General features: G+C 41.0%; 1 protein-coding gene across 4 annotated transcripts in view; it reads right to left on the bottom strand.

Moving 5' to 3' along the window:
• The window catches only part of Ntm (neurotrimin), a 1,030,143-nt gene that overhangs the window by 110,054 nt on the left and 895,436 nt on the right, over nucleotides 1-24,653 (bottom strand). For all 4 annotated transcript variants that reach the window (XM_013009574.1, XM_013009576.1, XM_013009575.1 and 1 more), the window contains one exon: nucleotides 14,131-14,256. In XM_013009574.1, the coding sequence (XP_012865028.1) occupies nucleotides 14,131-14,256 (126 nt within the window). The remainder of the gene's footprint in view (nucleotides 1-14,130; nucleotides 14,257-24,653) is intronic.

The following is a 24,653-nucleotide window of genomic DNA, read 5'->3' as shown; positions in this document are numbered from 1 at the left end:
TATCACATCTCTGTTATGCTCTTTCTATGCAACCTAATAAATCCCTCTTCCTTAACATAATCAGTTGGAGTTGTTATGATGACTTTTGCAAAACAGGGAGCTAACCCAGAAGGATCAACAGGTAGATAAAAAGCAGACATCAGCTTGTCTGGTTTAATATTCTACCTACTATCCCATGGGAGGAAAGCTAGACAGAGAACCCTCAGTTCTCTCAAGCAGGCAACAAGGGAAGCCAAGACAAAAGTGTGGGCCACCTTCTTAGCTGAGCCCTAATCTTTGCTTTCATGCTGCACCAAACCTAACTCCATCAGGGATTGGCAGTTTCCCCCTGTACATCTCCGGTCTCTGCTCTCTATTCTGACTTTCTTGTGAAAGTGAAGGTGCTTCTCTGAAGGTCAGGTAGCTTCTGAACCCCAGGAGGATGGAATATTACCAAAACGATGTAGTGTCACCACCCTATTTTCAGACTAAGGAAGGTCAGACTTCTGGCATGACCTTAAACTCTGGCTGAAACTGAATCCAGGTTGGATGTCTTCGTTGTGGACCAAATGCAACATGCTTCAATTCTTACTGCTAGTATGACCTCCCCCATCCAAGTATCACCAAGACCTTGCAACATCTTTGCTCCCACAAAGTACCAGGATGTATCTTCCTAAATCAGCCTTTACCTGTCCCATCTTCTGTTCCCTGGGCCTCCCAACCTGCCTGCTCAATTGAAGCCCAACTATTTCCTGAGGGCTGCATCTCCTCTGTCACCTTCTCAAGAAACTTCTTGGGTATTTATTGGGCATTCAGAAATTAGAGTATAGTCCTGCTGTCTCCCAAGACCCCTTGGAGACCTTTCTCCTTTCATAGTTTTTACCAACCATTTGCAAAGCTCATCCCTTTATCTTCACCTTTCATCTCTCTTGCTGCCATCGACTTATAAGCCTGCTTCCTCAGGATTCACTAAGGGCTTTGACATACCATTCCTTGGTTATATCACCTACAGTGTCAGGGATGTGGCCTCCATTTCTCCATGGCCCTTCTCCTCTATCTCAGTTGGTGCTAGCCATGTCATTGGCCAGAATCTGTCATTCACTGGAACCTAATATCCCAATTAAGAGATTATGATTCAGGATCACACTTGTGTATGTTCAGCCTTCTTGCTCGAAAATTTGATCTGTAATCCCATATTTCCTTAATCCACTTACTCATTATATATATATATATATATATATATATATGATATCTGTAATTTTAGAGGTAACAAATTAAATACTGGTGCACATGGCATGAAGCAAGAATAAGCATTCTCTAGGCCCTCATGAGGCTTACAGTCTAGCAAAATATGGGTGGTGCTAAACCAATCTTCTATGGCCACATGGCTTTCTTGATAACTGTTAAACATGCAGGGATGACTTCATTCAGAACCTTTGGTATTAGATGTTAGTACAGTCAGAACTACTATGACGGAAGCTACCTAGGGATCTCTTCCCTCCACTTCAATAGAGGTACCTTTTTAAATAATTTGTTCCAAGCTGGTGCCAGTGTTTCACGCCTGAAATCTTAACTATTCAGGTGGCTGAAATTTGAGGATCGTAGTTCAAAACCAGCCCATGCAAGAAAGTCCATGAGATTCTTATCTATAATTAGCTACTAAAAAAAGCCAGGCATGGAACTGTTGCTCATATAATACAACATTAATCTTGAGTGCAAAAGCTCAGGGATAGTACTTAGGTCCTGATTCAAGCCCCAGTACTGGCACAGGAGCACGCATGCACACCTTCCACCCGCCACCCCCACACTCACAAATAGTTCCTGGGAAAAGAAAAGTAATACATTTGAACCTGGTAAATCATATGCATATCCTTTCTGTCACATATTCAGAATCACTACACACAATTTTGATATTTAGTCTTTGTTATTGAGGTATAAAATTCTAAGGAAACAAATTCTAAGACAGCAGCATCAAGGCCCTGAATTCAAGCCCCAGAACAGGCACCAAATAATAATAATAATAGTTATAATAATAATAATTTGTTCCTTCTCATTTTACAGCCTCTCTCCAAAGAAATCATACCTAATAATCTTTTTCTTTTCTGTTTTCTTTCTTTCTTTTTCCCTTCCTTCCTTCTTTCCTTTTTTCCTGCCTTATTTCCTTCCTTCTTTCTTTCTTCTTACTTTCTTTTTCCTTTTTGTTAGCTCTAAGGAATGAACTCATGGCCTCCAGCTTGCTAGACAAACACTTGAGTCACATTCCAGCACTTTTGGCTTTTTCAGTAATTCTTCACATAAGATCTTATGTTTTTTCCGGGGCCAGCCTCAGACTACCGTCTTCTATGCACCTGGAATTGCAGGCATGTGTCATTCCCCTCACCCCAGGCTGCTCAGTCTTTTCTGTGCAAATAGCATGTAATATATTACAAAGTTTACTTATTCAAGTTTACTTATTTTCTGTCAATCCCACTAGCATAAAAGCTCAATAAGACCAGGCTTTTGGTTGGCTTTGTCCACTGAGATGTCCCTAGCACTTAGAAAAGTTGGTTAGCACACAGCAGATTCCTAGTAAGAAATTCTTAAGGACAATTAATCCAGAGTATTTCATCAGTGTGTTTCCATAAGGCAAAACCCATACTGCCTTCTCTGTTTCAATCTTTTTCTGGGAAAATGGTGTGCAATATAAGAAATAAATTATTGAGGATGAAAGCCATTTATCTTTCTCAGTTACACAGATGACTGGCCAAATGTCTTTATTCATAATGACTCTAACAAACCATTGCAAGAAGTACAATGTAGTGACACAAGGAATTCTGGGAAGAATACACACCTCTTGGGCTGTAAGTCATTAAACAGGAGGAGTCCTGAATACTACTATGGAGAAACCATAAAGTACAAAGTCATTCTTGTTAACTCTACATTACAAGATGGAAGAAGAAATTGTTTCTTAGAAGAGAGGGGTGAGTGAGCAGACAAGATTGCTAGGGTTAAGTAAGGAGCCATACTAACTTCCCTAGGGAAGCAAGGGACTACATCTCCATGATCCCAGTCTATGGCAAATGGGCAGTGGTATTTGGGAAACCCACACAATATAGGAAGACAGGAGGTTGCAGTCTTGCTCACAGAGGAGCTGAATTGATATTCCACTCAGCCACTCATGACTGTCCTGGTTTTGGTAGGAAAATCATTTCACTCTGCTAGGAAGATGAAGGATGCCAAATACCACAAGAACACATAGGAAACTGAATGGAGTTAAGATAATTAAAAACATGTCCTAGAACCTAGCATGTTTTTTTTCATATCTTTAAGCTCTTAAACTGTAAAACAACCTAATAATAACAGTCAATGCAGAAGAAATACCATTGTTGAGCATTTAACATGAGGGAGAAAAATAATCAAATGAGAGAATAGCTGTCAGTTGTTGAGCCAGGACCATCTAGGTGGAGGGGGCAGAGACGGAGAGAGCCCAAGACACACACTAGCTGACCACGAGCTGACTTAGCTGGAGGAATAAGCAGAGGAGAGGTCAAAGCTCCATGTTGGGACCATGTCCTTTGCTCAGCGCTGTTCATGTCAAGATCTAAGGAGCCTGAGATCACAGAGAAGGATAGATTGCTAAGGCTTAGCAGAAAGCCCACCTAGACCCACTGTGTGGGGAAGGTGTAGATGGCTTTATGGAAGTGCTGTGGAAAAGCCCCCTAGGCTCCAGACTGATAGGAAATCTGAAACCAGTGAAGAGACATGCCCTAAGAATCTAGAGGAAGCAAGGAACCAGAAATCAAGCTGAAAATCAATACATAAGACTTGGATTTGAATTGAGTTTTAGCAGTTTCAAGTCTGTGAGCAAACTGTCTCCTCAAACAGTCATATCTTTAGCTCTGAAATAAAACTGATGCCTACTGATTAGGGCATCTGCAGAAATTAGGTGACATAGCTATGAAATGAAGGACAGCACGTAGCAGATGTCCTATAGCTCTCGTTCTTGAACTTGAACATGGACCATGGCTACCTAGTGGGTATATTAAACCCAGCCTTCTGAACTCGACTTTTATGTATTCACTTATTAATGTTCTTCTGCCAAGCTGTCTGTGATAACCACTGTGCTACATAGTACAATATGCATTCTGTGTATGCATTCTGCAGATAGACTTGATTGAAGTTGGATTTAACTTCTGCAACTTGGTGTTGTGTAATCTTGACCCAGTTTGCCTCATTTCCCTCAGCCTTATTTAGATGAGGAAACATAGTAAGTTATCTCTTTGGTAGAATAGGCTAGGAATAAACCCTGTCTCACACTGCTGTTGTGTAAAGCAGACATTGTCACGTGCAAATGTTTAGAAGAATGCCTAGTGCATTTTAAAGGATCTATCAACTCCTAACTTCTGTTTTGTTGAATGACAGAAATACCGATGGAAATGCATCAATAGAGGTGAAAACAAGATTCAGGATATAAAACTAGGTACAGAGGTACAGTAGTCCTTATAACCATGAGGCTACCTTCCAAGACCTCCGTGGATACCTGAAACCAGTGTACATTTTATATACAGATCTCTATCTCTCTCTTTCTCTTTCTCTCTCTCAGATTTTATTGTATAGCACTTACCTTTTTAGTGATGATGAAAGGTAATCTAATGCCCAGGTCATGGGAGACAAGGAAAGTGAATGAGTAAATGATGTAGACATTGTTACATGGCCTTAAGCTATTGTAGACTTCCTTAGTTCAATACAAGTACTGCTAATACTATGGTAGTTGATCCTGTAACCCAGATGGCTACTAAGTGATTAAGGGATATTTAGCCTGCATATGGATATGGTGGGCCATGTCCCTTGCAAGACAAAGCAAGATGGCAAGGGATTTCATAGTGCTAATTGGAGCAGGCAGACAATTTACAAATTAACAATTGTTTATTTCTGGAATCTGCCATCTAATATATCTGGAGCCCAGTTGACTTCAGGTAGCCAAAAGGATATCTGGAAGGAAGGAAGACCATTTATTAGGGAGGACCACTAAGTCAGAACTAAACATTGAAAATCCTAGTGAAAAGAATATTATGAACTGTCTGTGGCTGTCCATCCTTGGTGGGTGTTGGACACAGAACTCATGAAGCCTTAGGTTGATCAGCAGCAGTGTGATGTCGAGATGGTCACTCTGCTTGGGATGGAGAGTAAGCATTCTAGCTGGAGCTCTTCATATCCCCTCATTGTGCTTTTTTTTTTTTTTTAGGTGTTCAGAGATGCTTTGTAGATGTCACCATTTTAACTAGATTTTGCATCTTACTGAACCAGGTTGTGACTGGCATCTGTGGGGAAGAAGATTCAATCTCCTTGCTTTTGTTTCCTTTTTTGTTTCATCAAAACAGTTCTGCATGGTAACGGTCACCAAGCACCAGCATAAACAGCTGAAGACTCAGGAGAGAGAGCGTGTGTGTGTGGGGGGGGTGTAATGCTGTTAGCAATGTCTGAATTCGACAGACATTTGATTCTACAACATTTTTCAAGGGTTTAAAAATAATTGGTTAAAACCACAAACAGTGTCTGTGGTGTGCACTCCCGCCCTTGGTTTCTAGACTGGGGCTTGATTTCATATGTTCTCAATTCAGGCGCATTGAACTCATTAATTTCTGCACTAGTCATTCTATGATTTCTCTTTTCTTTGAAGTAGGAAGTTGCACAGCTCTAAAATTGCTTTAAACCAAATCATAAATATTAAACTTACAAAAGTCCTTATTGACACTGGCAAATTTTAGCCTAACTGTGCCTATCTCAGTGTAATTTTACAGTTAAAGAGAAGCATAGTGTTAAAGAATGATCTATAAATGTCTCTCTATATATTTTTTTTCCCTCTTTCCCACCTTGCTTGGTATCTGTGCTTTAACCATTTGTTAAACAAGCTCCTGAAATGAGAGGTTATATCACTGTTTTGTCTTTATCATAACAAATAGCTTTCCCTGTACACACCAGGCCCCAAGCCGTATGTTCCACACTACTCTGAACAGGAGGTCACCACTTTCCATTACAATGCAATTATTTTCTTTTCCCACTGACAATGACCACTGTAATGTATTGTGTAGTAGCAATTTCTTGTTCCTCCTGGAGTAGCTTCTTTGGGTGTCCTGGGAATTTTAATCAAAGGTCTACATTAATTAGAAAGTGGGGTGGGGTGAGGGGGTACTGATGAGGCATCTGTCCAATCTGGCAATGGACTGACTTAGGCATTTGTAAAGATTTGACCTTTACAGAGAAAAGAATTGGAATCTCCTCCCCTTCTGTTCTTGTTTTATGAGCAGAATTCTAGTAGAAGGGGCTAGCCAAAGGTATGGAAGCTAAAATTATGGGCATCTATGCATGTTCTGTTGGAGCCAGATGTTTTACACCGGGGAACCTGATTAATCCTCATCATACCTGTGTTGAAAGTGTATTATTATCTGTATTTTCCTAGAGTAAGAGTCTGAGGCTTTTTTTCTTTTAATTTAAGTCAGTAGCAGGGGCAGGGTCTTTTCTTAGATATTCCTTTGGTCAGGGAATAAGATGATCACCACTCAAAAATAATGCAAGCTAGATGCCATTGGCTTATGCTTGCAATCCTTAGAAACCCAAGAAGCTGAGATATGAAGGATTGCCATCTGTGTGGTCAGAAAAGTCCTTGATTCTCCATTTCCCAAACAACCATCTCAAAGCTGGGCTAGAGGCATGGCTCCAAGGTAGATTTCAAGCCATACAAACAAGAGGACCTGAGATCTAATGACAGTGCCACCAAACAAAATTAATAATATGCAAAGAGATGAGGCTCCTATATTTTACCTTTTACTTAAATTATCATAATTTATTACTTTTCAATGACTAACAGGACTGTACCTATTGTACAAGGAATTGCCTCATTCACTAATTCCAAAGTTTGCCTCCTTCAATAATCATTTACAAGGCCTTCAGATACCTGCCACTATACCAGGCACTGGGGATTGACCAAAACATAAGAACTGTACCCCAAGGTCAGGCATCTGTGGGTAATTGTAAAAAGTATCATAGATGGAAAAGTATTCAAAAAAGCTGTAGGGCCAAAAATAAAAAAGGAGGTAGCTCTGCTTGATGAAAGCTATCCAAGGCCTTTGAACTGGTACATGGTTTAAAGCAAGAGCAGCAAGAGCAAAATATATCCAAAGCAGTAGGATGGAAGGAGAGCAAATAGTCTGTGTCTAGGTAAGGACACTGAGCATGTGATGCATGTCAAGATGTCAATGTAACCATGAAAACTCTAGGTGCCACCAAGATGTAACAGTCCAAGTAACAAAGAAGCTCATCTTCACAGAAGATGATCACTAGGGCAAGCATGACCAAGCCAGCGAGTGGCAGCTGATGTCTCAAACCCAACTGGACCTATCTTCAAAGCATATGCCTTGCAGAGAGCCTCATACCTTCTGTCACAGTAATGGAGTCATTGTGTAGCATCAAAGCCTCACAGGTGGGCCACACACTCTATAAAACTCAGAACCATTCAGTGCTGGGCCCAAGGCAGAAGAATGCACAAGACAAGAGGTTCATACTTACCCTCAGGAAACAGGAGTCTACATAGAGTAGGCATGCCCTCTTCTGGGATGAGTTACACAGTGTGGGGCGGGGGGCAGGGAAAGCTAATTGCTTTTGATTAGTCCTCTAATTCTGATACTCCAGCAGAAGAGTCAGCAGCTAATCTCCTGAGTAATGACAAGCAGCAACTTCCACTCCTCAATCCCAAGTTTTCCATACTCTCTCAAGTTATTGGGGCTACTTTTTTATGGCACAGCCAGAGCTAGAAGTTAATTTAATTGTTGAATTCTCTTATGGGTCACTGCAGAAAAGATTTACAGTGCACATCGATTAATGACAGAGAAACCCAACCAAAAATAGACTGCAAGAGCGATTTGTCCAGAAATGGGTGTAGCTAGATCAATCTATGGATATTCTTCCTCTCTTCTTCACATACTTTTCTCTCCCTCTCTTCTGCTGAGTGGGTGGCATGTCAGGGTAAGGTGATACCATTAGTTCCATTTTGTTCTTCTCCCCTCCCATCTCCAGCTCCTATCTGCTGGAGAAGTTGCTTTTTTTTTCTTGTCTGCCATCCTAATGATCTCTGTGCCACACAGGGCCCCTGATGCTGGTGTTGACAGGCTGCTCATTAGTGCCAGGGTGCTGTACTCAGCCGATGGCATGCCAGAGCTTTGCTCCTGACATTTTTTTCACAGAGCTGTCACTGGAGTCATGGTGCCTGCCAGCTCTGGTTGAACTCAAGCTGTGATACCTCCAGTGCCAATTAGTGCTTCAGTGTCCTGCTTAGCTGGATAAGGCCTTGTCAGTGCTGGCAAAGAGGAAAATAGGTGGGTGTATGGCTGAGTGGGGAGGGGGAAGGGCAAGAAGAGCCCTCATCCAAGGATCATTTTGTCCTCATCAATGTGTTGACTTTCAGTACTTTGAGAAATGAGGGTCAGGACAACCAAATGCCCATTGGACCTCTTTAAGCGCAGCAGGAGAAATGGTTGTAGGAAAGACAGAGACTTGGCTACTCATGCTGGTTGGAGGGGTGGGAATATAGAAGAAGTGCCCACTCCACACTCTCTCAAGAGAAGCCCTTCCATTAGAACCACTTGATTTGGAATTCAATGGTCATTTGGTTCCACTCAGTTGTGCCCCTTGGGGTTTCATGTGATCCTGAGACAAATGTTCAGTCATCTCCCACTTCTGTTCATACACCAAAGGGTGGACAGAGGGAGGGATGAGTTTCCAATAATATTTTTCTTTTATCCACAAATGTATTGCTTTTTCTTAGTGCAGGAAGAGTGGGACATTGCCAAATACAGTTGCCTTTCCTACTTTTCACTCTACAGTATTACCTTGGGGAACCAAGGCTGTGAAACATCTGAGGTTTAGCTGTGAGGGAGTAAAAGACAGCAAGACAACAGGCAGATCAAGTGCCCTGAGCAAGTCCACAGGAAGATCATGTCTGAGTCCCTCACATCAGGAGAATAATGGAGCCAGCAGGAGGAACTCACAGAAGGTACACCTTCAAAGCCATCTGTGAAGGAGCCTTCTATAGTCGTGCAAAAGCAAACCTGAGAGGAAATCTCCCCTCCAAGCAGAAGTCTAACCCTGCCATAGCAAGAAGTTCCCTTCCAGGGGCTTCAGCTCCAGCTTGATGATCCCACAAAGATCAGGGGAAATGTGCTGGAATCTCTCCAGAAGGAGACATACCAGGTCCCCACCGCAAACATGAAATTGAAGGAGAAGCCCATGAGGATCAGGATGATATCTTAATGCTGGGAGAGAAGAAAAGTCCCATTGGGGCATTGGCAAATGTCAGTGCTGATTCACTGAGTCAACAATACTCTCTGCATGCTCTCTAGGTGCCAGTACTGTGTTACAAGATGAAGACTCCCGGACAAGTGAGACACCAACCTGATGTCAAAGAACAATAGAGGAAGCAAATGAGCGGAAACTCATGGCATCTCAGTGAATAGCTCACGGAGACTTCCTGAATCCTATTAACTTTATATGAAGTATTCCTTAGGTAGTGTAGATAAGGATATTACTGTCAGTATGTTTTTGAGTGGGGATAGGTGAAGAGAGCTCCATTATTATATCCATTGATAATCCCTTATTCCACAGGTGTAGAGAAAGTCACAAGTTGGTAGCTGGACTCACTGCTTCACCTGATCTTTATGATAGGCTCACAGGACCATTAGCCTGGTCCCTAAAGTTCTTGTATTCCAATAGAAACTAGAAACCAATGGCTTTGAGAACATTTTTTTTTCCTGTAAAGACTGATGTCAGCATTGTATCACTTAGAACATGATAAAAGAGATCATATTTCTGTTTATGTAAGACAGCATTAAAGATATCATATTGCAGATGAGAAACCTAGGGCTGTGCTAAAGTCCATTCTATAGCAGATACGGCACAGAGTAGGAGACTTGTCTGAAGGAGGTAAATATGGCTGCCCTCACCATGTGCATGAGCCTGGAGCCATATGCTGACACCTACAGAGACCTGGGCTATTGCCAGTCACTCTCACATAGACAAAAATGTTCTTACTTTTAAGAACAGGAAGATGAGTGCTTTTCCTCCTGAAAAGACCAAAGGCCACACAGGTGTGAAAAACATCTGCATACCCAGGCAGGTGTTACAGAGGAGAGATAAGAATGTGTGTGTGAGCACATACATATACAAGCAGGTCCTGGGATTTGAACTCAAGGCCTTGGTACTGCCCCTGAACTGTTTTGCTGAAGGCTAGTATGCTACCATTTGAGCCACAGCTCCACTTCCAGTTTTTTGGTGCTGAAATAGGGGTAAGAGTCTCATGACTTTTTCCTGTCCATGCCTGCTTCCACTTGTCAGCTTTAGACCTGTCTCCTGATAGCTAGGATGAGCCACTGGCATGAGCCACTGGTGCCCAGCTGAGTTAAGAATCTTATAGCTAGTGCACTTTCTTTTTACATGTTAAGAGTGATCAATTTAATGGGAGGAACAAAAATAACATCATTCCAGGAATAACATATAGAAAACTTCTTTGAACAACCAATGGCTGGGGCCAAAAGACAGCTTGAGACATCCCCCCTTCTTCTCCATCCTGCCTGTCAATAAGCCATATTTCTTCCATCTGGTACAAAGGCCTGGTAAACCCTCTTGACCTGCTTTCCCACTAGCCATTTATTCCCAGGATTTCCTCCATCAAAATGCACGAGTCCCCCTGAAAGAATGGTTAACATTTCAGAACCCCTTTTACACACAAGAAAGTGGCCAAGGTTGGAAATACTCATTCTAAAGAGGTTATACGCTTATTGCATGCAGCATTCTGTAACTTATGATGGATGAAACCAGGATTTTTCAGAAAAGTACAGAACAAACAGATCAATCTAAAGTGAGAAATTGTGATGAAATCATTAGGGTCATCTAAAGTGCCCTGATCAGTCATTCATTTAGGGACTCTGTGTGTGTGTGTGTGTGTGTGTGTGTGTGTGTGTGTGTGTGTGTGAAAAAGAGAGAGACAGAGACAGAGAGAGAGAGAGAGAGAGAGAGAGAATTATCTGGATTAAAACATAACCTGCCTCCATGGACCAGGACAATAGAATGTCAGTAGCTCTCTCCCTTTGGTACTCCAAGCCAGTCCTAGTTTATTTAAAATAAGTGCTCTCTTGGAAGCATTTAGCCAGCACAGATGAAAACTTTGACTGCTAAGGATCTTAGCTTCAGTTTAGATTTGGCAGCCACCCAATGGCATCTCTGATCTAAAAACAATCAGTCACCAGGAGCCTAGCACCCCAGTGAGTCCCACGGTGATTAGCTGAGTCTTGGCATGTCTCATCAGTTTGAATCCAGGATGGCTAATCTGGGCGCAGGATCTGGACAAAGCTGTTCATCTAAATTACTCAAATCCACAGGTAGATTCTCATCAGCTCTCTCCTTTCCTCTTGATCTATCTTCTGTTTCCATAGCAGCTAAAACCTCAGTGAAATGGCAGCATCTGGCCAGGCCTCAGGTAAAAATCTCCTTTGGAAGTGAGTCAGCTTGATGGCCACAAAGGGGGGAACAAAGGACTCCAGGACACAGCAGCATGAGTACCAGAAAGATGCAGAGAAGAGGTTTGGCAGTAGAGGGGGAGTAACTATGTGTTACTATAAGGGAAAGAGACAGAGACAGAGAGACAAAGAGAAAAGGAGGGACAATATGAAAAAAGAAAAGAAACTAAGGCAGAAAAAAATAGGAGCTTGTGAGAGAAAAGGAAAGAACTAACAAAGATACAGAAAATGATAGGTATAAAACAAAAGAAATCTCAATGCCTGGAGGAGAAATGGGAAGGATATCAAGATGAAGACAAAGAACTGACTGGTCAGAGGTGAGACTGAGAAAAGACATCAAACTGGAGATAGCCTCTTGGCATGAGGAGAAGGAAGTGTACTTAAATGATACATGTTTTGTAGATTCAAAAGATTCAAAAGGCACAGGCCACCCTCGCACACAGTAGCACTGGGAACTCATCAACACTAAGCCATGATGCACTGTGTGCATCATTGCTTTAAAAAAAATCTGTCCATTCTAACGTCCCAAGTCCATCCTCCATCATTAATGACCTCATGCAGAGCTGAGGCCTCCTCTCAGTCCACTCACAAGGTCATTTCAAATGGAGGGATTGGCAGAGGCACTAGAACAATGGCATAGGAAAGCCCCTTGGAATTGAGACAAACACAACCTAAGATTTGACTTGGTGAACACATTGATCCTTCAGTACTGTCACTTTTGAAGAGAAGAACCTCATGGTGTGGAGACCATTGTGGTGTGACAGAGGTTTTCTAAATGTTCAAGTGTAATGGCCATGAGTGCCACCTTCAGGAATGCAAATGTTATGCCACCAATGAACCACAAGCTGAGATGAACAGTCCTTAGTTTCAGCCCCTTATGGTAAAACAGACACCTGCTAAGCACAAGCTCGCAGCCCTTCTGGGAACAGCCTAAATGCACAGGCTTGACCGTGGATAGAAAGGCACTGCCTCATCTCTGCAGATGCAGGCCTGTAAGAATGGTCCTAAGGGCTAGAGCATGGTGGACATAACACATGGCAGACAGTATGTGGCTCATCATGGTGCTTCTTGTTGCCATAGTGCCTCAGGCCCCTGCTCAAAATGGGGCTTATTTTTCCCATATTGTTCTGGGTTCCTGATCAAAATCCTGTTAGTTGTGAGATACTACCTCATACCAATTGGGCATGAACAATCAAATTTACTTCCATAATTATGCCCAACACTGGGGAGACAATCAAAAGAGTTTGGCAGCAAGGACACAAGCTACCAAGCAATCAGCACAACTCCGGAGAGGGACAGGTCAACCAGGGGAGGAGATGGGGAGGAGCTCCCTGAACTGTAACAACTGCCCTCTTGGAAGACCTAAGGGATTTGTGGCTCAAAAAAATGGCCTGTGCTTGACTTGCCGCTTTACTACATTTCACTATGTCTCTAACTCGTTAGTTCTTTCCCCGGCAGAGAAATGGATCTGTACCACTAGATGACATCACATTTACAGAAATTGCCTTCTATGAGTCACTTGTGGCTACCCAACTTGCAACAGCTTTTGGAACCCTTAAAGTTACCTTGCCCAGCCATATATACACCTTCCTTCATCTAAGCATGTCAATGCATAAATACATATATAACTACACAGTAGTAAGAAACAGAGCTAAGGACTTCTCTGCATCCCTTTCCTTTCCATATCCAGAGGCATTCCTTGACCAAACCTCTTGTTCTTTTGTCCATTTACACTGTTCCAGTGTCTCAACTTTATCAGCCCCTATTACATTCTGGACTTATTCTTTTATTTTTTGGTCATCTGTCTCATGACAATGTGAATTCCTAAGAACATAAATTTGTCAGTTTCGGAATATTGCTAAATCCCACAGTGCCTAAAACAGCCTGAACTCTTGCAATATTCAATAGGTATTTAAGAACAAATGAAATAACATTATTGTACTTTGATCCCAAATGAGAGTTAGCTTAATGATAAATGACATCTTGTCTTAAATTCTGAAGGTTTTAATACTCATTCCATGAATGCACAAAATGCTCAGTCTGGTCTGCATAACATCTGAACATTAAGACAAAATAAATTTTGCAATTTAGCCACCCATTAAGTTATATTTGTTTTTGAGGATCACTCAGAGAGAAGCAACAGATAGACCACAAAAACAACTAATGACCAGGTTTCTGGCAATGCTGAAGAGGCACAGACTAGGAAATTTCCTTTTAGGAGCATGGCCATTTACAGCTCTTATCCGTCATTGTGTGTTTATGTTTGATATCCTCAAAAACAACCAGCTGTACAGTCCACCAAAGCACCTCTTTCTACCATCAAGTATGACAAGGGAAGTTCACTCAGAACATTTTAACCACCATTTCACCAGAGACAACTAGAATTAATTTCCACAGGAGAGATACTCAGATACGATTTCTGAAACCTTTGAAGCTGTTGTGGTCTTACAGAGGACACCAAAATTATCTGTAGACTCATGGGTATAACATTATCAGACCACCAGAAACGTAGAAGCCCTGGGAGTGAGGTGTCAGGTGTCATCCTTCTGGCCAACAAGCCTCCCTTTGCCTCTCTTGACCCGATGCAGCAAACTTCTTTTCTTACCTTTGGGAGAAATGTGTCTCCAGGTAACTGTCGGCTCTGGTCTACCTGTGGCTATGCAGGTGAGGCTGATATTGTTCCCTTCGTTAATGGAGATATCTGAAGAGATCTCTACAATTTTGGGAGATACTGTGGAGATAAAAAAAATAGGTAGAAGAAAAATATGAATACTGCTGACTCATTTCTTTGTGGTCTTAGAAAAGTACCTGATAGAATTGACTAAAGTCTGAAGTGCATGGACTACCACTGTAAATAGTGAGACATTAGAGAAAGGACCTTAAATATGAAAAATGACGTAGAATTTAGTTTCCTCTTGACTGGGCTTAAGTCCTAAGTCAAATGTCTAAGTGGGACTACATTCTACTGTAGTTCTGCATGCATTGTTCTTCTAACTATACCTTCTTCCTGTCTCTGCTCTCACCCATCCACCAACATATGTCCACGAGTCATTCTTACTGTGTACAGAGATGGCTTTATATAATGCAGTTCTTGAGCAGGGCACACTGCTACTCAGAATCAAGCATCAGCCCAGGTTCTTAGTGCCAGCTCCAGCAATCTAACTCTGCTCACACACTTTCCCAGCATCATCCATGGAGATCATTACAGCCTTGATGCTTACATCCTTCCTGAAATCTCCCTGTTTTTCTTTCAGGCCCAAGACAAATGTCACTTTCTTTGTGGTGAATTTTACTACCCCTTCACCCTTGACCTCTTTAACAACTCAAATTTAGTCCTACTTCTTTGCCTGTGCTTCTGGAACACATAACATATACCTGATCCATGACAGGGAATTGAAAATAAACTGTCAGCCATTATTGCATTCTCTCTCTCTCTCTCTCTCTCTCTCTCTCCCTCCCTCCCTCCTGTCTCTCTCTCTTCCCCCATCTCCTCCATCTCTGCTCCCTCTCTCTCAGTATTGTGTATCTCTCAGTCTGCATTTCTCTCTTTTACAAAAAGGAAAATGCATTGTGGAGGTGGGAGGGGGAAAAAGTCCTTAAAATGTTGTACAAAGATGTTTCAATTCAACATGTGAATATGAGTATAAAACATCTTGATCAAAATCACTCCTTTTATCATCCCCCCCTACCTTTCTCAACTCTACCCATCCTGTCACTTTACCTAGTTCCATTTTTACATTTATACAGTGAATATTATGACTGCATTCACCCACACTTCCTCCCTCCATTTGTCTGTCACCCTCTGTCTTTTATCTCAACTTATTCCCCTCCACCCCACAATACATGTGCCAGCTTGTTTATATTCTTATTTTTGTAGGTCCTGAGGCTTGAGCTCTCAGCCTGGGGGAAGTTGCTAGGCTCTTTTTTCTCAATTCCAGCTCTCTACTACTTGCACTATAGTTCAACTTCCAGGTGTTTCTGTGATTTATTGGAGATAAGAGTCTCAGACTTTGCTGTCTGTACTGACTTCAAACCATGATCCTCAAATCTCAGCCTCCTGAGTAGCTAGGATTACAGGTGTGAGCCACAAGCGATATTTATTTTGTTGAACTCTGAGTTATTTGTCCAAAGGAAATGCTTCTCATGATAGATGGAGTTGGAGGCAGGACATTTATGGTCTTTAGCTTGTCTCTTGCAAGCCGACATGCCTGCGGTGCTTTATCCTCTGCTTGTTAAACAGAAACAGAATCTCACACGAGCGACTGTATGTGTACACCTGTCTCTCACTAGGATCCAGCATAAAAGATTATTGTTGTCCCACATCTGAGTTCACTCTGCAGTACCACCTTTACTACTAGCCAATGGGATATTGGGTTTTGCATGTGGCTGCTCATTTGTTTAATCTGTCAAATGGTTTATATCATGTGGATAAAGTGAGAATGTCATTAGTGGAGCCCATAAACTCCAAGTGTAGACACTTACCCCACAGGCTATGGCTATTGGCTTGCTCCTCTCATCTGCTAGACCACAAGCTTTCTGGTGGCCTGAGCATGCTTCCTCAAATTACCTTCTACAAATGTTTACAGGATTGAATTACAATGATTGTCCAAGGGAACTACCTTCCCAACCTGCTCCATCTTCCCAACAACCTTATGGGATGATCATTAGCATGTAGTATTTCAGCCCTACCAACACTGGATTTGACAAAGTTCTTGGAAAATTAAATGACCTCCCCATCCAGCACTCTTACGTTTCTTCATGCTACATTTGTCACTTGAATAACTATTCCTGGGCCACCACTCTATGCAATTCCAGGGCCCATGTGTTTTCTAGTACAAAATACAATCTGCTTTGCAGAGAAACTCAGGAGACTATGCTAGGACTTTATTCTTTGTTCCATGACCAGAGTGATCGAGTCCTTAATAATCAGACTGCTCTGCAAATCTCAAATCTCAATATCTGTCTTGGAGGAGAAAAGCTCTGCTCCATTACTGACTCCCTTGTGTTGTATCATACCAGCCATGAATAAAAGTATGATGTATTTATCCTGCTTCAGCCTTCTTCCCTGTCCCTCCTTTGGTAACATTTTCTTTTTATGCTACACACCACACCCAAATGGGAGCACTCAAGTTCACAGGCATGTGCTATACTTTGCCTCCTTATCCAGGTCGTCATTGCTAATGTGAGTGCTCAGATTTTCTCTGCCTATACCTATTACAGTTGCCCAAGGCCTCCTTGAATTACCACTCCTTCCATATGGCTTTCCCCATCCCTCACAAAGTTGATACCTCTCCTCCCTGGGGATTCCATAGCATTGTAGTTTCTCTTCTATGTGTTTGAAGTATGCATATGTTACATTTCTCTAGCCTTTCTTTCTGTGCTATAAATTATCTAACTATGCTAAGAGCCTTCCTCATCATTTAACTTTCAGCTGTCCTAAATAGGGTGCATAGAGCAAGCACCAATTAATCATTTTTAGACTGAAGCCTACACTGAGCTTCAGATAAAGGGGTATGCACTCACGCGTGCGCGCGCGCACGCACACACACACACACACACACACACACACACACACACCTGAACATTCAAACCAAAATGAGTTAGAAATAACTGGCAGTGTATATACCAAGGGTTCAAGAAAGACACCCGGTTCTATACTTTGGAATTTTTAAATACAACACTGCAATTTATGGTTGCATCATTTTAAAAGCTAGATTAGGCCTTCCAGGACAGAAAAGTAATTGATGAGTTAATGACTAAGTGTTTGATTTGCTGACTTCCTGACAGATACGCATTCTAAATTCTCTTAATTCTCTAATCGTTTAAACTGATCTTGCAGAAATAGAGCCTTTGATGTATTTTATTCATAGAGCCTTAACTGGAGCATTTCCTTCTCATGAACTCTTCCCGCAACCCAGACATATGTGTGGTCCCTTCTCCTGCTCCTCAGCAGATCCCACACAGCCTTACTTGCTTCCTTGGAGGGAAGCTTGCCTGCAGGGCCTGGGTTGGCCTTGTAGACACTGCTTCTGCTGCACAGGTAAGTAATTTATCGATCTGCAAAGCACTCTGAGATGCTCTGTAAGGGATTATGTCACGCCAACACCATGCAATAAAATAAAAAATGATGGACTTTGTGAGCACAGGGTGATTTAGGGTTTGTGGTTGGAAGTGTGCTTAAAGTACATTTTAAGTGGAAATCAGTCCGGGTAATGAATTACTCTCGCTTTGGAAGGGCTTCCTGCGAGTTCATTTTCCTGGCTTCTTACATGATAGCTAATCTGCTAATCATACACTGGAGGACAATGGACAGTCCCCAAGCAAGATGGAAGGAGGTCTGGGCCAACGCTGTCAGCAGTCAGTATATTAAGTGAGATGATCACACCTCATGCTTTGAAAAATCATCTAGAATGGTCTCCCCCATCCCACCAGCAATTGGAAAGCACCCAACTCACAAAGTAGATGTTGGTGGCAAGTGCCATCTTTGTGAAGCTGCTTAAGAACAGAAATTGAAGAAGGCAATCTGTCCCTAGGTAAACTTGAAAGAGAAGGTGTTCGTGGTAATGATCTGAGGTGGCATGGCTAGAAAGACAATCCCAAGCCTCAGAGCTAAATCAAAATCAGGCATAAAATGTTACAGGATTGGAAGTACTACTTCCTAGGAGTTCTATCAAATTCCTAGAAATATTTTCATACTTTTTAAAACTAAACTGACATCTTGGAAGGACAGGGAAGAAGGCTGAGATAGGATAACTACATCAAACTTTTATTCATAGTTCATTTTTCATGTACCAGCACTAACAGAAAACTAAGTAAATACACAATCCTTGCCCCTAAAGATTTCTCTGCCCAGAGATATAGAAGCAGATACAGAAGTCTAACCTTTAATACACTGTGACATAGTTGGATGAATTCGATATTAGAGGAACACAAAGGTTAGACACCTAAGCCTGCCTGGAAATAGATGTCATGGGAGTTTTCTTGGATAAATGGTGACTGTATTAGGCCTTAGGTGAAAATAAAATATAATCAAATTTGCAGATGGGAGAAGGAAAGACATTATAACAAAATAATACAAGGAAAGTACCATTAATGACATTTTATAGCTAAGTACAATCATTAATGAAAGAAGCCTAATCTAGAGCCCAGGTAAAATGTCTCTCAACAAACATTTTGTAAATTTGTACTATGTACACAATTGTGTGCTAGGTATAGGAGTGACATGTAGAAATACACTAGTTTATACAGCCTTCCATGAACTTACTGTTTGGGCAAACCATTCATAACAGTATTCTAGAGAATTGAATATTAAATCAGAAATGTCTCAGAAAATTGTGTGTGATAGAATTTGAAATGACTGATCAGAATTTGAAGCTCCATGAGCTAGTAGGAGGGAAGACCACAGTAAGTGGGTATGACAGTGATGCCTTACCTCATACAAGCACCTATTTTGGATATCAGCAAATGAGGGAAAGCCATGTATAAAAAAAGAGAAGCACTTTCATGTAGACCACCTCCCATGGGCACAGATGGGGAGGATAAAACCCACCAGGTGCAAGGAGACAAATTCTACATATTCTCAGTGACAATGGCAAGGAGAGCTTGCTGTCCTGGTCCTTACTAGGTCCAGGATTAGGTATCTTTAACCTCCTGACTTCATCCTCTATGCCTCTCTTCCTCATATGCAAAATGTAGTTAATGCATCTTAAAGAATTGTAGAGTTCAAGATGTTTATGTAAGGATTTAAGAAGAAAGTTTTAGAAATGCACTGAGAGCAGTTCCTGGCAATGTGTACTACTCAATAGATGAGTTTTAATATTGTATGTGGTTGGAAAATGCGCATGTGCAGTGTCATCACAGAATAGACAGTCAATCAATTTTATGAGAATCAATGAAAATGGAATATAAGATCGATGAAGTAAAGTACAACCAGACTGTGGAACAGACTGAAGAATGAAGTTTCAGATTTTTCACTCTCTCCTACAGGTTATGGCAAGTATTTGAAAGTTTTTAAAGGAAATGCCATATTTTTTTTTCTGAAATTTATTTTAAGACGAGGAATCTGTTAACCATGTGTCAGAGAGAGTGAAACAGGGAGAAATGGAAGTCAAAGAAATCTATCTTTGTGAGCAATGTTCAAAGCCTGGATTTTAACTGTTGGCTGGGTAAAGGTGGAAAGAGAGGGATAGATGTGAGAGCAATGCCAAGGAAACTGTGTGGGTTCTTAAGAATGATCTGGAATGGGGAGAAAAGGCATTGAGTCAAACAAGAGCACCACATGGTCAGACAGACCCCTGGATGAGGGAGAGAGAGCTACTTTCATGGAGAACATTAGTTTGATGAAGTCTAGTTTAAACATCATGGGAAGCTGACCAGGGACATTTGTGTGGAAATACCCTGGTAGTAGCTAAGAGTTCTGTGATCAAAGATTTGGGGCAGGATCCAAGCTAAGAAAACTGCTGACTTTGGTGAGGGCTGAAGCCACAGAATAAATCTTCTAAGGTCATCATTCTTTTTTTTTCTTTACCACACCTGTGATTTCGTGTCTTCTGGCATCTGAGGTCTAAGTCTAGAAAACATGCTAGTTATAAAAACAGAATAAACCAAGAAGTACTTATGATATAGTTGGGGGTAAGGTGGAAACAAAAGCCAAATGAGCTATTCTGTGGATAAAATTCCACATTTAATACATGATGTTAAGGTTTAATCTGGCTATGGCTGGTTATTAATTCAAATGTGTAAATAATTAAATAAGAATTATTAAAACGGTATTCCTAATAAGTTTTCTCCTCTTGGTTTAGCTTCCACTGCCCAGGTGTTGAGTTTTCATAATTATGGCATTAATAAATAGAAATCTGCTGTTTTTTAACACACAGTAGATAACTTATTAAATCTAAATTAAGATGCTTTATTAAGCATTGCTTTGTCCTGTGAAGCTGCAAATGCATATAAGCTGCCTGGACTGGTGACTCTGCAGGATTCATGCAGATATATCTCCCCAGTGGCTTCCATGGTGGTGTGTGTAATTTCTCTTCTGCTTGGTGGTGAAGATCTGAGATGCCCAACTCTACTCACAACAGTCTTCATACTAAGGCTATATCACCTATAAAGCCCAGGAAACTTTGTCCAGAAAAAATGAAAAGACAAATCCAGTTTCCAAACTTTATGCACAGAGAAGCCCTGTTATTTTCCAGCTTGATGCAGAATGGGTACTCTAGATAGGAATGTCTAGGGATGGATTTAGGCTAGGGAAAAATGTTTTTGTTTTTTTTTCTTCTTCTTCTATGATATGAGTCAGTCACCAGCAAATTCCTCCTTTGGCCTTGAAGGCCTTCCATGAACTGAATCCCTCCAATACTCACCCTGGTTACCTTACATTTTTTCTCACTCTACCAGATGCTTTTTCCTCTAAAATACATTAAGTTCTTCCTTCATCCACAGCATCTTACAGATTTCCCTTGCTTTTCACATGGTTTAGTCTGCCTTGACCATCTTTTCTAAGTTAAAGTAACTGTTGTTGGGTATCTATCTTCTTTTGCTTGGTGGTGGTTTTCATTCTTCTCCTTCTCCTTCCTCCTCCTCCTCTTCTTCTTGCTCATCCTCCTACTTCTTTTCTTATTATTTTGTAGTTCTGAAGGTGGAGCTCCGTGCCTACAGCTTACTAAGCATGCTGTATCATTGAGCTATATCTTCAAGCCTGGTCATTTCTATTTAAAAGACAAGCTCCACTAAATAGTCCAGTTCATTGAACAATTGGGTGCATACAATCATTTCTGGACAATGTTGTGTTGCACAAATATTTTTTAATGAATGTCTATGTTTTTGCAAGTGTGGATAGAAATGTGAATAAACAGAAAAGACTGCATTTCTTCAAGGTGTTAAAACAGTTCTCAAGGGCTTTCAGGGTATAAAATAATAATGATAATTACTATTTATTAAGTACTTGCTATAGAACATAACACATATACATGTAACCTTTATTTATTATTTATTTATTATTACTAAAGTAACCAACTGTCCAGATTTATTTGGTATTGAGGGTTTCCCCAGACACAGGACTTCTCTCCAGGTAGGTGGGAATGCAATCTTCACCCTAATTATTTCCCACATTTTACAGATAGAGCTATTGATACTCTAAGGGGCAAAGGGATGTTTTCAAGGACTAGGACTGAAAATTGTAGTGTTTTATGTTGTTTTATTTTTTAAGAAAGGGATTATATGAGTGAAGAAATAACAGACATGATTGGTATCATGAATGTGCACATAAAAATAAATAAGATGTGGTCTCCTCTCTATAATGCTAGCTACTCAGGAGGCTGAGATCTCATGATAAAAGTTAGAAGCCAGGCCTGACAGGAAAGTCCATAAGACTTATCTTCAGTTAACTACTAAAATGCTGAAAGTGGAGCTGTGGTTCAACTGATAGAGAAAAATTAGCTAAGAGACAGTATCCAGGCCCTGACTTCAAGTTCCAGTACTGGCACAGAAATAATAAATAAGTAGATAGACAAATAAATAAATAAATAAGGTGACGGTATGGCTTGAGTGGTAGAACACAAATTAAACTAGCAAGTTGTGCAAATTCTTATAGGGGAAATGAATAAATAAGAATCAATAAATAAATAAGAAGATTCAGAAATTCTTACATGTTTGTGGATGTATACCCATGTTGAAAATGGGTCATGCCTTATTCACCTTACAGAAAGCTTGAATTCAATGTTGGATAGACTTATATGAACTTGACCTTACTATATTGTTATTCCTACTGACAAATCGAGACATTAAAGATGAGTTGGAATCTGGTTAAGCTGCTTAAGAGAAGCAAGCAATGAGGGTTGAGGTTATGAGTGAGGTTAACTCTGTTTAACCGTGTGTTCAGTCCCAGGACTTTGCAGACCCAATCCAGTATTCCTTGGGGCTGTGGAATGCATTCGCCACATGCAGGTACGGTTGCATTCATACCTCCATGAGAATATCTGCAACCCTAAAAGAGCTTTAGCAAGAAGGGCCTTCCGCATTGCTATTGAATAGTGTCACTCTCTACCACGGGAGTGGATGGAGTTTCATTGGTGTCTTCCTTTGGATTTGCATATATTTGCATACATCCTTCCCCCTTCTCTTTATTCTATCCTCAGGATATCTGAAGCATCTTGTTCTCGTTCTTCCTTCTGGGTGCTTGAACTAGAGCGTTGAGGACCTCAGGTGCACTTGATCTGAGGACCCCTGTGACTGGTGCTTCTGGCACCAAAGCTGTGTCTACATAATGATCGGAAATCATCAATTTACTCCATCAATATATCCACTAACTGAGGTATTTGTTTTATTTTCACTCAAAAGACTTTTCCCTGCCTCTCTCCTTTCCTTTGTAACCTTATTTTCTTCCCTATAAGTACTTGTAGATACAAGGTGCATTCCAATATCATGGGATCTGAGTTCGTTTTTGATTGAAAGAGCTCCAAGCTTTATGTCAGAAGACTAGGTTTTAAGCCTAGTCTTTAACTAGCTGTATAAATTTACAAAACTCATTTGACTATCTCTTAAATTTATTATATTAATATCTTTCTTATCTCCTCAAAGTAGATATTTTAGGAATCAGATAAAAATGGACATACCACATGTTAAACATTATTAGTGTTGCTAAAATATGTATTTCTAGAGACCAATAGAAAGAGAAATGAGTACTTTGGGCATGGGAGTGAGTTGTTTGGGTTTATAAACTGGCTTGACTACCATTCCTGTGCCCATTGGCAGATGCTAACCGCATTTCAATGTATTGGTGTTTCAGAACTCATTGGCATCTGTAAGTGAGACACAAGAGCCAGCCTGACATCGGCAGCAGGATCTGTTTGCCTGCCAGCAAAGCCTTTGATGCCTTCTTTATCAATGAGAGAAAGGCTAGACAATAGATATTCAGAATCCCAAATAAGAGCTTGAAAATATGGGCAAGCTCCTTAATGATATAACCTAAGGCACACTGTTATTTCTTTCTCCAGAACACTTTTGTCATTTGTTACATCTCATTCTCTCTCTCTCTCCCTCCCCCCTCTCTCTTTTCTCCATATTAAATCTATTCATGTTTGCTAGAAAAAAATCATGAAAGTATTCTGAAGTTTGGAATATGTTACTTCTAGGATCAACTGCGATGTGGAAGGAAGTTTTTATAAGCTCTGCTCCCTGACCCACTTTAGCCATTCCTGATGGAGACATAGAAAAATAAAGTAAACACCATTCATTCATCACTCCATGCTTCTCTGCTTCTGGGCATATTAGTGTAAATTGAATTTCACAGCACCTACCTGTAACCATAAGCGCTCCATTATATTGGGCACCAACTAGGAAATTGCTAAGAAGTGTCTGTTCATCAATTGTTTCATGTAAGAACCCCAGAAGCAGCATTGCTAATCATGATATGGGCTTGCCACCCAGACAGAACTGGCTGTGTTCCCTCCACCAGAACAATAGTGCTGGCTTTGGGTTAAGTGCATATTGACTGGTTTCCTTGCCTGCCACCACCAGCCCCAAACACAGAAGCTCTTTAAAGAGCAAGTTCATGAAGGGAGGAGGGATAGAGTGGGAAAGGGAGGAACACCATGCACCTTCTTTACCTAGTACTTTGCTGGACATATGTTGCCTGTTTGCAAGTTCTCCTTTCCAGTAACCCTCAGACATTTCCTCCCTGTGCAGGAAAGAGACTGAAGCATGGAAACATGACATAAGTAGTCCAAAGCAGCCAGTCACAGTGTAGATTCTGTAACCAGGTGGCACTAAAAGCCTATAACCAACATTTATCCCCATCAGAAGTCCTCCAAAATTTTATTACACTTTCCAAGAAATGAAAACAAGAGTTTGTGTTTTTTTTAAAAATTGTACTGTTTGCACTCAGTTATTTTCCCTTTTGTTCCCCGCCCCTCCCCTCCTTTGGTTTATCCCCTTTAGTCACTGTTTTTGACTTCTGTACCCTTTGTCATGTATATGTTTATCTGATTTGGGGAAGGGAAGGGGAATCACAGAAATATTGGAACAAAAGGTGAACCAATCCTGCAATTGTACTCACTGGTCACTATGTTGGAAATGAGCTTTGCAACTTGGAGGAGAGGGGGGCTAGGAGGGGAAAGATGACAAAAAAAA

The sequence above is a fragment of the Dipodomys ordii genome, unplaced genomic scaffold, assembly GCF_000151885.1.
Source record: "Dipodomys ordii isolate 6190 unplaced genomic scaffold, Dord_2.0 Scaffold10, whole genome shotgun sequence".
Classification (NCBI taxonomy): domain Eukaryota; kingdom Metazoa; phylum Chordata; class Mammalia; order Rodentia; family Heteromyidae; genus Dipodomys; species Dipodomys ordii.
The sequence above is the reverse complement of the archived record's forward strand: the minus strand, read 5'-3'. Positions and strand labels throughout refer to the sequence as shown.